The sequence below is a fragment of the Sprattus sprattus genome, assembly GCF_963457725.1.
Source record: "Sprattus sprattus genome assembly, chromosome: 1".
Lineage (NCBI taxonomy): Eukaryota > Metazoa > Chordata > Actinopteri > Clupeiformes > Clupeidae > Sprattus > Sprattus sprattus.
This window is the reverse complement of record NC_137920.1, coordinates 66,629,320-66,642,196: the sequence shown is the minus strand read 5'-3', so window position 1 is coordinate 66,642,196 and position 12,877 is coordinate 66,629,320. Positions and strand designations below refer to the sequence as shown.

Genomic DNA, 12,877 nt, shown 5'->3' with positions numbered 1-12,877 from the left:
GAGGGAGAATGAGAGGGAGAATGAGAGAAAGAGGAGGAGGGAGAATGAGAGGGAGAATGAGAGAAAGAGGAGGAGGAGGAGGAGGGGAGAAAGAGGAGGTGGATGAGGGGGAGGAGAGGAGGTGAGGTGGCTAAGGCTAACCCCCTAGCTGCCAGCGTTTCTCAGCGCCACTTCAGGGACACATGAGGAGACGGGTGTCCCAGTGAATCTCTTCCGTCTCTACATTCCTCCCCCACCCCCCCCCTCCCCCCCCGTATATTTTTTCATTTATTTATTTCCTTTTTTTAAATCTTTTTCTTTCCTTATTTCTATGCACTGCATGCTCTGGCTCCTGGGGAGATGTGGACTACTGGAGCCTGAGTCAGGGGAGAGGACAGTACATTGGTGAGGTAAAGGCATAGTTTGCGTGCAGAGTTTCTACTGACAGCAGAGCATGAAGCCTGCATGATGCGGACGACTACATTAATATGAAAGACAGATTCACTCTGAGGACATCACTAAACCACATGGCTTTGAGCGCAGAGAGAGAGAGAGAGAGAGAGAGAGAGAGAGAGAGAGAGCAGTGGTATACTCACATGTATTCTACAAAGACAGACAACTACCCGCGTCAACACACACACACACGCACACAAATATGTCATGTGGGAGATGGGGAATGCAATCATCCTGCTGCTTCCTACCGTCTCCGCTTCAGCCCAGTAGATCAAGTGTAAGATGGGAACAGATCTCAGTGCAGACAACATTCTGAGCTAAATTCCCTCAGCCTAGACATACCTCCTTTGAGGAGTATGAACGATCTTTAACGGTCTCATCTACACGGACATTTGTAGACCCCACACCCAGTCATGCTAGCAGTTCTGCTGGAACGGATCAGAGATACCTCACCGGGCACACTGAGTAGGTAGGTAACGGATCAGAGATACCTCACCGGGCACACTGAGTAGGTAGGTAACGGATCAGAGATACCTCACCGGTCACACTGAGTAGGTAGGTAACGGATCAGACGGGGGAATCGATCAGGGGGGGGAACAAGTAAGAGATACTCACAGAGCACGCTGACCAGGTAGGGCACCCTGAAGTCGGCCTGCAGGGCAGGGTGGCGCACCACGCAGGTGAGGGTGTGTCCCTGGCCGTGCCGTATGGGGTGCCACATGTACTGCACCTGCGTGGTGGTGGTGCCGTTGGCCTCGTCCTGAAGGTGTGCCTCAGACGCGCCGTGCAGATCCGTCTCCCAGGTGACCTCGGCGGGTGGCCGCGCCCGCTCAGCCATGCACGTAGCCACTGTTGTCTCGTTGCCGCCGTCGACCAGCGCCACTGGGCCCGCAGACACGTACACCTTCGGCTCCACTGGCAAACAGGAAGAGAGAGAATGACGTTTTCAATAAGGCGGCCAGAAACATGACTCATCGTCTTGATGATTGATCAGAACATTCTGCATAGTTTAAGCCAAAATAAAGGAACACAAATGCTGCTTTTGAACAGAAGGCGTGGTGCCCAACTAATTTTAAGCAATACTCTGTTGAACATCATATTTTTGTAAGGTCGTGCTTCCCAAAAGCTTTGTTGTGCTACAACCACAGCGAGACCATCGTTTTAAGCGGTGTCTCTGTAACGATGGTCATAGCACAACACCACTTTTGGGCAACAGTCCAGAGTGATCAGCTAAGGCCAACTCTGCAGAAAATCCCGACAATGATTTATGATGTTCCTCCCTTGTTCCCTTATTTAGTAACTAATTACTGTCCATGTCAAATTATTAGGACAATCGATCAGGTCCATAGCCCACATTTTAGATTTCATTACACGAGAGAGAGAGAGAGAGAGAGAGAGAGAGAGAGAGAGAGAGAGCGCTAGGGAAACGCCATACTAGAAGCATCTGAAGATGTGCTGATTGGAAGGCCATTGGTGATCTGATGGAAACACACTGGACGGGGCACCCCCTCCCTCTCGAATGGAAGTGTCTAATAGCAGTGTTTACATATTCGTCTGTGTTTAATTGCAAAATCCAAACTGACCTTACCACTGTATCCCCTCCGCCAATTTGAGTGCCTTAAAATAGACGTGCATACCTCTTCCCTTGCATGTTTCTGTGACACAACAACCCCAGCATGTTCTGAAAGGGCGTGCACACCCACCCACCCACCCACCCACCCAACACACACACACACACCCACACACACACACACACACACACCTAGCTTTCAAAATTCCTATGGCTCCATTTATAGCTGTAGTCTGAGCCCAGTGTGTCCCCCTCACTCACTCTCCGTCATTCCCCTCGTTCCCTTCCTCCTTTCCCCCTCTATAAAAGGCTACTTATGCACTGGAGCAATCACACAGCATTTGTCACCATTTCAACCTCCTCTCCTCTCCTCTCCTTCCTTACCTCTCTCCCTCCCATTTACCCTCCACCCTCCACCCTCCCCCTCTCCCTTTCTCCCTTTCCCCCTCTCTAACCCTCTCTCTCTACCCTCTCTCCCTCTTTCTTTCCTCTCTTCTGGAGTCTGTAGAGAGAAGTGCCTGCCTTACCATGTCTCTTTTACTCGTCTCAACTCTCTCCTGACCAAACCAACCTGGGCCGTATGGTGCCTGCTCTTCCCTCTGAGTTATAAAACATGCAAAACACAAGTCTGGCTCCATGTAGGCAGGGGAATACAAGAGTCATTATCAATCCTACAATCCACAAAAAGAAGGTTTTGGTTGATACTTGACAGCACAGAGTTAAGTATATCTAACATATCCTGTCTTGCATATGGATAAACACTTGACCACTAGGATGTATTGTTTTGTGTTTTATCCCTGTGGTCAGTTAATAGTACCGTCTACTCTCACATTGAAATTGAGACCACAATCTACAGACTCGATTTACTAATTAAGTAATTAAGTCTCGCTTGAATCTTGATTTTTGTCATTTGTCTATGCCTACAATTTAAAAAAGCCCATGTAATCTGAAACCTGTCTGGATACCCTCATACCACTAAACAGTCAAGTTTAAAAAATTCAAACCCCACAAACTGAAAAAACAGCACCATCTACCAACGTTTTGTCTACCAGCAAAGTTTCCATAAACAGGAGGAAGGCCTGTAGAGAGGTGTGCTTTGCATGTTATACAGTGGCCAACACTGGACACCCACTACACACTGGCCAGTCCTTACCCATCACGCTGACAGTAGTGGAGGCCTGGGTGTTCCCCAGGGGGAAGGTCGCGACCTTGCAGGTGTAGATGCCGATGTCGGCAAATCCCACATCCTCCAGCACGATGGTGGCGTCATGTGGCGAGGGCGAGCGGAAGGAGAGGCGCCGCTGGTATTCCGGCGGGACGGAGATGCCGTGCACGGGGTTGTACACGGCCAGCGTGACCGAGCCTGACGGCAGGCGCCGCTCCCAGGAACTCTGGGTAAGGCTCAGGTTGCTGTCTACCTCCACACGGCACCCCAGGGTCACGTTCTTCCCCAGAACCGCACTGATCCGCGGTGGAACCAGGACCTGGTTGCCCAGCACACCTGTGAGAGACAGATGCATGGAGAAGGAAACACAAAAACACCGTCTGAGAATTAGATGGAGGCAGCCTGAGGCGCACAATTAGCCTGTTCAGGAACAGCATGTGTTGTGTTTCAGACCAACTGTAATTCTGCTGGGTCCAAAAACTAGTTTCTAGCATAAAACTGACCCAATTTTTCAACCACAGTTGGCTTGCCTTGTTGAAATTTGCCTTTTATCATTAAACTGCACATAAAGTCTCTTTTAAAGAGAGTTACTGTATCCTTTTGTGAGTAGGTTTGTGTTTGCATAAAAGAGTGTGTGTGCATCCCTGTGTGATCTTTAGTGTGTGTGTGTGTTTGCATGCAAGAGTGTGCGTCCATACGTGTGAACGTCTGTGTGCGTGCGTGGAGGGCTGGATGGATGGATGCGTGTGCATGCAAGACCGTTGAGTGCGTCTCTGTGTGTGTGTGTGTGTGCGTGTGGGTGAGTCATTGTGTGTGTGAATAATCTACGTCTGAGTATGCGTTTGCGGGTGTGTCTGCATGTGAGTGTGTGTGGGTGCATCCCATGTGTGTGTGTTTGCATGTGAATGTGTGTGTCCATGGTAAAGAGTAAGAGACCAGAGGGGCCACATGAGGACAACCTGTGTGTCTTATTACAGTCCAACAGCTGCAGTCGCACTAAGAACCACACACACACACACACACACACACACACACACACACACACACACACACACACACACACACTCTCTCTCCCTCTCCTCTCACCATTACCACATGAAAAGGTTTTGGCTTAAAGTGAAAACTGACTTGATCAAACCCTTCATTCCCATGGTGACACATGTGTCGTGCCTGTGTGATGGGCTTCATTAGGAGAACACCCGGCACTAAACTGAATCAGACCTCCCACATGGCAACGAACTCTAGAACAGGTAGGGCCCAAATTCGACCCAGATCTGGGCATGATCAGTGTTGCCAACCCCTTGGGCATGCTAGGTGCAGGTTACCATGGTCACACGCTAACCCTAACCCTCCCCTTTAGGGTGTGCTACATGCACGGTTACCATGGCCACAGGTTCATACAGATGTTCCTTCCATTGTGCCATGTGTGCATCTTGTTGTGCTCTGCAGCCACATCTTGCAGACCCTGGGGACTCATCAGGCTGCCAAACCAACCCTCCTTCATGGCAATGGGAAGCTTCACAAAGACCCTACTTGCGACCTTTAAACCCAACTAAGCACGAGTTCAGAGTACGCATCTATCTGAGCTCAGGGTATTGATTAATCCAAGCTGAGAGTATTATCGAAGATCTTTGTGCACAGATGCATACACTCATGCAAGTGGCTGTCTGTGCGTAAGCAGTCACAGGAGCATTAGGATGGCTGTCCGAGGGGTGAACTGCACACAGGAACCAAAGCCAGGCCTTTCAGCCACCACATCGCAGACCAGAGAGAGCAAGGCTGCGTTTTTACACAATCTGGATTTCATTGCTTTCAGTCTACCCACTAAAAAAAGCCATCCGCACCACATACAGAGATCAATGACTGGAAGAGACCATGGAGGAGGAGAATTGAGGAACATGGAGGAGAGCTCACAGCCAGGAGAGAGAGGGGGAGGGAGGGAGAGAGATGAGGCACAAAATTGGGAGGGAAAAGCTGACAGCATTAATCGGAAAGAGGAAGTGAATCGATAAAATTAGGAATGCAAACGCACGTCAGGGGATGGAAGTCGGACAGATAAACAAGGATCGCGCATGCAGAACAACCAACTCCCTCCTCTCCTTCAACGACATCCCTAATTGCAACAAGCTGCTGGTCGGAAGACGTAATCGTAAATCAAAACCCGCCGCATTGCCTGGCAACAGACACCAAACATTCCGCCTGACCGTTTGTCTTGCCAACAACAATCCCCACCCCCCTCAACCAACCCACCAACCACATTCCCCCCTCCACCCTTTCAAATAAATGTCTCAGCCAGAGAAGAGACTTGAGAGGAACTGAATATGTTGAGAGAGAAAAAACCTGAATGAGCGAGGGATGGGCAACAGAAGAACGAGTGAAGAGGACATCCTCATTAAGAAGAAGTGAAGTCGTTATGAAGTATCAATGAGGCAGGCCCAGCCCAAAATGGAGAACAGGGAGCCAGTGAATGTCGAGGGCAACACACACACACACACACACGCTTTTGAATGGAGAGCCAGAGAGGACACACCCCACAGAACACGAGTTTGAACTTAGAGACCGGAGCTCAGACACTCAGGGAAGAGAAAGGTTCCCAGAGAGACAAGATGATCCATTATGAATGTCAGAAGTATGAACGGCCCAGAACAGACCCAACTGCCAACTGGATAAAGGAAGAAAAAAATATATATCACAATGACATGAAAGCACCCCTTCCTCCAGTCACGGAGGAAGAGGAAGACACAAGCCGAAACGAGCTCAGTTTTCTCCAAATGGCCATACATTAGTAAGCAGCTCTCAGGGGAGTAAAATGCTTTTATTTCCCCAACTCCCCTGGCTCCTCGGAGGGAGGCTAAAAATAATCGCAGTAGAGGAGTGATAGTCAGCCTCCCCAGCCGGTGTCCCCCTTAAAACAGAGAGAGGACGATGATAAAAGGGAGCGCAGAGAATCACTAAAGCCCATCAATTACTTTGATATCAGGTGGCTCTGAGTAAGCGCTTATTTCGTTAATTAGACTCCATAGCGAGAGAAAGATAAGAGACAGATTCAGCAAAGCATATCGGAACATATGTCTACCATCTCTCTCATTCACCACAAACTAAATTAATTGTGTATACCCACACAATGGCTTTTGTGCACACATAAACAAAAAAAACGAAATTGATGAGTGCAGTCCTGGATCCTGTGTCCAGCGCGGACTGTTAAACACATGTTAAAATGCACAGTGCATCTCGGAGATCGGCGCAGGACGCAGAGGTCAAGAAAACAGTGACACAGACAATTCAGATGTCCTGAAGCCAAGGGTACGGCAGTCCCTCGGGGGGGTTAAGCTCCACAAACTGCCTCCCTCAGCTCACCCCCCCCCCTCCCCCCAACACACGTGAGTGAAATGCCAGGTGTCGAAGGATACAAGAGGCACTACACTTTTAGTTGTATCACAGTAAACACATAGCATGCATACACAAGCAATACAGATTATCATTACAATTATTTAGCAGACCCATTAATACAGAGACTTCCAATACAGTTAAGGGATAGATTTTTAGGTTTCTTAGGAACTGTACCAATGACCCCAATGTTAGCACTTTAGCACCTTGCTCTACAATTTAATTGCATGAATGCCTAAATCTGTACATTAAGGGTCTTTTACTAAAGACATCTCACATTTGATGGAGGCTGGTACAACCTCAGAAAGGATCATCCTCGTCATCGTCATCAAACTGAAAAGCAAACTCTTAGAAGGTTCTGGATTTAACCTTTGTGGAGAACGGAATGGATCAGCATTCATGCTGAGGAAAGACCTTTGTGACCATGACAGGACGCCCCCACAGGTCACCACAAGTGATCTCTAAATGAGCAGGCTGTGGGGGATCAGATTGCCTTACGACCAACATTTGCCATTCCTTGTCCTGTGCCAATGACATGAGGCAGCTGATGGCCCCCCCCCCATGATGGTAGTCTCCATCTTCGAAGCATTAACAGAAAACGAGAGGTGAGCTGATGTTCCAATTATAAGTTGGCCTCTGTGTTTTAGTCTGTTGGCCTTGACTGAGGTGACCTCACCGTGTGAATGTGTTGTCTTCAGGTATCATATGTAATAAAGTTAGGAAAGTCTCAGCCAACCACGTGTCAATATCCATCCTACCAGGCATTTGACTTCACAGTGGATTTGACTAGAGTGTTTCTGCCCAGAAGAGTGAGGAATGGATCCATTGCAGTGTCGGCTTCTATCCATGTAGTTTCTGGTGTAAACCCGGAGTCTTTGTTTCCTTTTCAAGAACACTGCTTAAGAGCAGATCTAAGGCAATAAAGTGAAAGAAAAAAGAAAAAAAGAAAAAAAACCTCTTCCGTGTCACGCTAGCATGGTTTGGAGTAAAGCACTAGGGGTGAGGATTTTCTTGTTGTTCTTAATAGGCTGTGAAGTGCGGAACTTATGAGCTTTAAAGCTGCAAGGCAAACTTGTCTTCCTCCTTCAAGACTCTGTCCAACCACATGGCACTCTTACAGAGCAGCAGACAAACCCAGACCGCTGCCCCCCATGAAGTTAGTGGTGTACTCCTACATGGTAGGTCCTACATGCACAACACAAAAACAATGTCCTTGTTCCCGGCTGAGGAACTCAATCTGATGCTTATGCAGATGCAATAATGGCCTTGGCAAACATGGCCCACCAACCTAGATAACCAAACACACACACTATAAGGGGCCATGCTGCTTTTCTAGATAGAGGAATGTCCTCTGAACGAGCATCAAACACAAGCCCCCTAAGGTGTAACACACACACACACACACACACGCACACACACAAAATAACAAACCCAGCCATAGACAGTACTGAGGAAGGGCAGTGAAAGGGCATTAGTGCAAGATAAAAAAAACTAAAAAAAAAAAAAAAAGATAAAAACACTGGAGACCTGACCTGTGTGTGTCTACATGTGGGGTCATCTTTTTTTATACAGTTGTGGGGAGGGTTAAAGGTTACATTATTACTGAGGGTAGTAGCAGCTCCGGGGTCTCTGGTTGCACATTACTAAATGCCAATAAAGCACAACCCCCCCGCCCTCCCGCCAGGCCCCCTGAAGAGCAGGGCCCAGAATGCAGGCACAGGAATGCACTACACTTCAGACCCCCCCCAGCCCCCCCATGTCTCTCCCACCAACCACCACCACAAGACAAATGGCCCAGAATGTCTCCACGGCCTAAACCCTCATTGAGGGAGGGTGTGTGTGTGCGTGTGTGCGTTTGTATGCGTGTGTGAGGGGGCTCTCAGACTCTTTTCTAAGAGGGCACTCAGCTTGGTGGTCAAATCATTTTTAGACCAACTGGGAAGGATGGGAGCATATCAATAGGCTACTCAACCATAGTTTCAGCACATAGGCTACCATAGTTTCAGCACATAGGCTACCATAGTTTCAGCACATAGGCTACTTCCCCATAGTTTCAGCATTGACAACTCAACCAGTTTCTTGGTGCACAATGGGGGATGATTAACTGGCAGGAGCCAATGATGACAAACCCATTAGCAGTGAGGTGGTTCATTAACTTTGCTATAATCTCTGTAATTAACATCAGTGGAAATGGGAATGGAGTCTGCAAATGGCAGATACACCGTGCAAGGTTCTCCGTAATATTTAAACTCTGTTTCGCTATTAATGAAAACATTAAATGGCTACCATCTGCTGGGACTTTCCATTCAGACAGCATATATCTGATTTGCTTAAAGCTGATGTTTGCAACAAACAGGAACTCCAGATGATCAGAGCTGGCCCACGAAGACTGGGCTACAGCAAGGGTAGCGGAAGAAAGGAAATGGAAAATGGCTACGTGATCTCCCTGATAGCATTTGCCTATGGAGGGAGCTCTGGTCTGGGTCCGGCCCAGCACTGGCCCATATCTGTTGTGTATCTCGGAATCGCCTCATCACCCACTGGGCTTGTGCGCTCGCAGCAGTGGTGGCGGGGTGGTCGGACAGAGTGACTCATGGTGCTCCGTCAGCACGCTCGGCGTCTAGACCGCAGAGAGGCTCTCGGGCTGCCAGACTTCACCCGCCCGCTGGCGCTGGCACTCGCACCACTGGAGGGTTGGACGGTCCCTTAGATTTAAAAACAAATTAGTCCTTTATAGACTCACAGCGAAAACAGAAAAGGAATCTGTGATCCAGCAGTAACTGTTTCACAGGACAAAAAGCAAAAAAAAGAAGCTTCACATGGCGTGAAATGTTACAGATGGGTAGAACTCACAAGGACTAAACATCTGATGATGAAATTCCTGGGCAGACGTTTTAGCCTGAAATCATCTCCCATTGTAATCATTCTTTAGGCGTGATCTCACTCACTTTCCAGCTCGTAAACCTGCAGTCCCCACTTCATCCTCCCAATCCCTTCAGCCTACTTCTGCAGACAGCTTGCATTCAGTCTCTGCTGCCCAACCTGACAGCTTTAAAGATGTGAACAGCGTTCTCTCTGACTGGTCTTAAACAAGATGGAGCACATTAAACAGTACAGAGAGAACAGAGCCAAGAGAGAGCGAGAGAGAGAGAGACGTGGAGTGACGCAAATGGGAGGGAGACACTCAAGTCTCACAGGTATTTGTTCTCAGCTGACCATCTGTCTAACTTCCTCCTCTCTTCAGGTTCAGAGTAAATGAGAGAGACGGGTGAGATGTAGAGAGAGAAGGTGACAGACAGCCAGACACGGGGGCCATTTCTTCTCAGTCAAGCTTTCAAATGTTTCTCTCCTTCTCTTCAGGTCAAAGTGAACGGCTTCTTAAATCAGACATCGAATCAGTGATCTCAGCTCACCCACACCCTTTCAGAATCTGCCCAAGAACCGCTGCTGTGCAAACGTACATCCACCGTTCATTCGCAGCTGGCTCAGGCTCTTTCTTTGGGTGCAAATCAACATGACTAATGCACTGAAGGGAAGAGCATTCTTTCCAAAGACCAGCGGCCTTTCGAGCTGATCTGTTTAGATCTATGTTTAACCCTTTGAGGAGTACCATCACATAAGTCATTAGAATGTTGCTAACTGAAGCTTCTATTTGATGAAGTAATAGTGAACTTAAGTGACCGTTTCGATGTAAATTCTAGAACTAGCATCAACGTCATTGTAGGAGTTCCGCAAAAAAAAAAAAAACAACCTCGCTCTTCAAAGGGAGTCTACAGACTTGAGCCTCTTGCCAAACGAGAACAAAAAAAAAAGTCTGGCAATAACATTAGTTCATGCCGTTTACACTGGCCTCGCTAAAATACCTACATCACCATCCTGGAACAACTTACAAGATGAGGATTTTTAAGACATGAGTAATGGCACTAATGATTCACTGTTGTTTCTGCGTTTTCATTGTGCGCCTCCTCTCCCTCCTCCTCTGAAGCGCTCAAACTGATAGCAGTAATGAGATACGCACATGGAAATGGGAAACAGGACTTCCCCATCAAGATGTCCTCCACAGTGCCTCTGCAAGCAAACAGCATACAAAAAAAAAACCTAATTTAGGGGATCCCGCTTCTTTCGATTATCTGATTTTACACAGGCAAATCTATCAAACGTTGCATTTCAAAACCAACTTCAGATATGAGAGGAACACAGTCAGTCAAAGTCAAACCCAGACACTTGGAGGAGAGGGATCAAACTATTGGGGCGACTTTGGGCTGCCACGCTGCACAGAGGAGCATTTGTAGAAGACGGGGGTCTGTATTAGAGGGAGCCCTGAGCGCTCGCTGTGGTAGGTGCAGGGGCGTCCCAGACGGCGACAGCCTAAAAAAACATGTGTGCTTGGACTCACAGGGCCTGGAGGGGTAGTCTGCCTGTCTAGGAAATCTGGCCGGCGCATCATCCCCAAAATCCCCCTCAAAGACCACAAGCCTCATAGGGGCTGGGGAGAAAGCAGGGCCTAGCTCATCCCAACACAGGCCACAAACACACCACACACACACACACACACACACACACAAGTATGCATATGTAAAGGCATGAACAAATACACTCTAACCAACAAAAAAAACACACACACACACACAAATGTACTCACAGACACACATGGATATAAAAAAGATGGATAAGACAAAAAAGAAAGAAAAAAAAGCTAGAATTGGCTTTGTTAAGCAACAAAGACACGCTTTAATGTCTGTACACCATGGAGTCGTTCTCCCTGCAGACCCCACAATCACCGTGTTCATCTCATCTTCCCTGCGAGCGAGGGAACAAGGGAGTGAGCGAGGGAGGGAATCAGAGAGAGCGAGTGAAAAATGAGGGTAACTGAAAGAGGGAAAGTGGCGATGGCTCAACTGTTGGTCAGAAGAAGCCCAATAACGGCAACGATCAGAAGCTAACGAGGTATGAAGAGTGAAGGCACACAGGAGATGGGAGGGAGGTGTGTGTGTGTGTGTAAGAGACAGACTGACAGAGCAGGTGTGTGTGAGAGCTAGAGAGCCTGTGTATGCATAAGAGAGGGAGAGAGAAAGAAAGAAAATGTGTGTGTGTGTGTAAGAGACAGACTGACAGAGCAGGTGTGTGTGAGAGATAGAGAGCCTGTGTATGCATAAGAGAGGGAGAGAGAAAGAAAGAAAATGTGTGTGTGTGTGTGTAAGAGACAGAGACTGAGAGATGCGCACCGGAGCTCTGTATGAATTATTCCAATGAAATCAATGACTACCACACTCCTTTTTAAAACCCATTTCTGATATCAGCTTCGAGCTAAAATGTGAAACTGTCCTCCAGCCAAACAGCCCACTCTATGCAAGAGTCTGTACGTCTGCAGTGAGAGAATAGTGTGCAGTCATATCAAACACCAACACAGCTTTCTTGTGTGGCATCCAAATGAATGGCCCTGGGGACTGAATGGGGCTAATTGAAGAGCCAGGAGATAGACAAGACGAAAAAAAAAAAAAAAAAGAAGAAGATGTCCCCATTTTATAATTGTGTCGACCAAGAAAGAAACGAAAATGACTGGAAAGAGAAACGATGTGGGTGAAAATATAAAGCTTTCTGATGTGCCAATTGCTTATGAGCCTTGATGCAATCCAAATCCACAATCAAAGAATGTCAACAGTACTGGAAATTGAAATTTGAAAAGAAAGCTGAAACAGCAGGCTGATAGGTGTGCTGTATTAGCGAGCTGCTGTAAAGTTGGCTTTTTCTATTCTGATCGGAGGCTCTGGTCCCCGGCTGAAGGGCTTTAAAATGAGGAGTGGCAGGGAGCTGCCTGTCGCTGGGAGAATGACCTGAAATAATCACAGTCATTGAAAACCGCTCTGCCAATGCCAATGAAAAGGGACATCATTAAGTCTGCCAGCCACAGCAGCAGACGGCGGTGGATGCCGGCACAGACGCGGTACCGCCCGGGCCAGATCCGCTGCAGTCTAGAACAGCCAACCTCTCCGTCTGCCGTCTGGGAGAGAGGAATAATTCTGACATGAGCCGTCAGAACTGGCGGGGAGGAGAGAGGGGACAGAATTGGCTAAGGCGACGTCATCCCCAGAAAGCATCCGAGACGAACAGATCCGACCCAGACCTGGTGAAGATGCCATCTAGCGTTACATTTTTGTCAGAGTTGGGCTAATTGCCACCTAGAACTAAAAACACCATCCCACAATTGAATGCAGCAATTTAAAGACCCACGTCAATAACAACAGCTCCTATTTCATTTCATGGCCTTAGCAGTGTGGTTGTCCTCCCTGATGAATTCTCCTTCACATCTTTCCTTGACCACA

General features: G+C 47.9%; 1 protein-coding gene across 1 annotated transcript in view; it reads right to left on the bottom strand.

Annotated features, from left to right (window-relative positions):
- Positions 1-12,877, bottom strand: part of nectin3b (nectin cell adhesion molecule 3b) — a 28,537-nt gene that overhangs the window by 8,336 nt on the left and 7,324 nt on the right. The window contains exons 2-3 of the mRNA XM_080837207.1: positions 3,156-3,503; positions 1,048-1,347 (exon numbers count right to left, since the gene is read on the bottom strand). Of these exons, the coding sequence (XP_080693333.1) occupies positions 1,048-1,347; positions 3,156-3,503 (648 nt within the window). The remainder of the gene's footprint in view (positions 1-1,047; positions 1,348-3,155; positions 3,504-12,877) is intronic.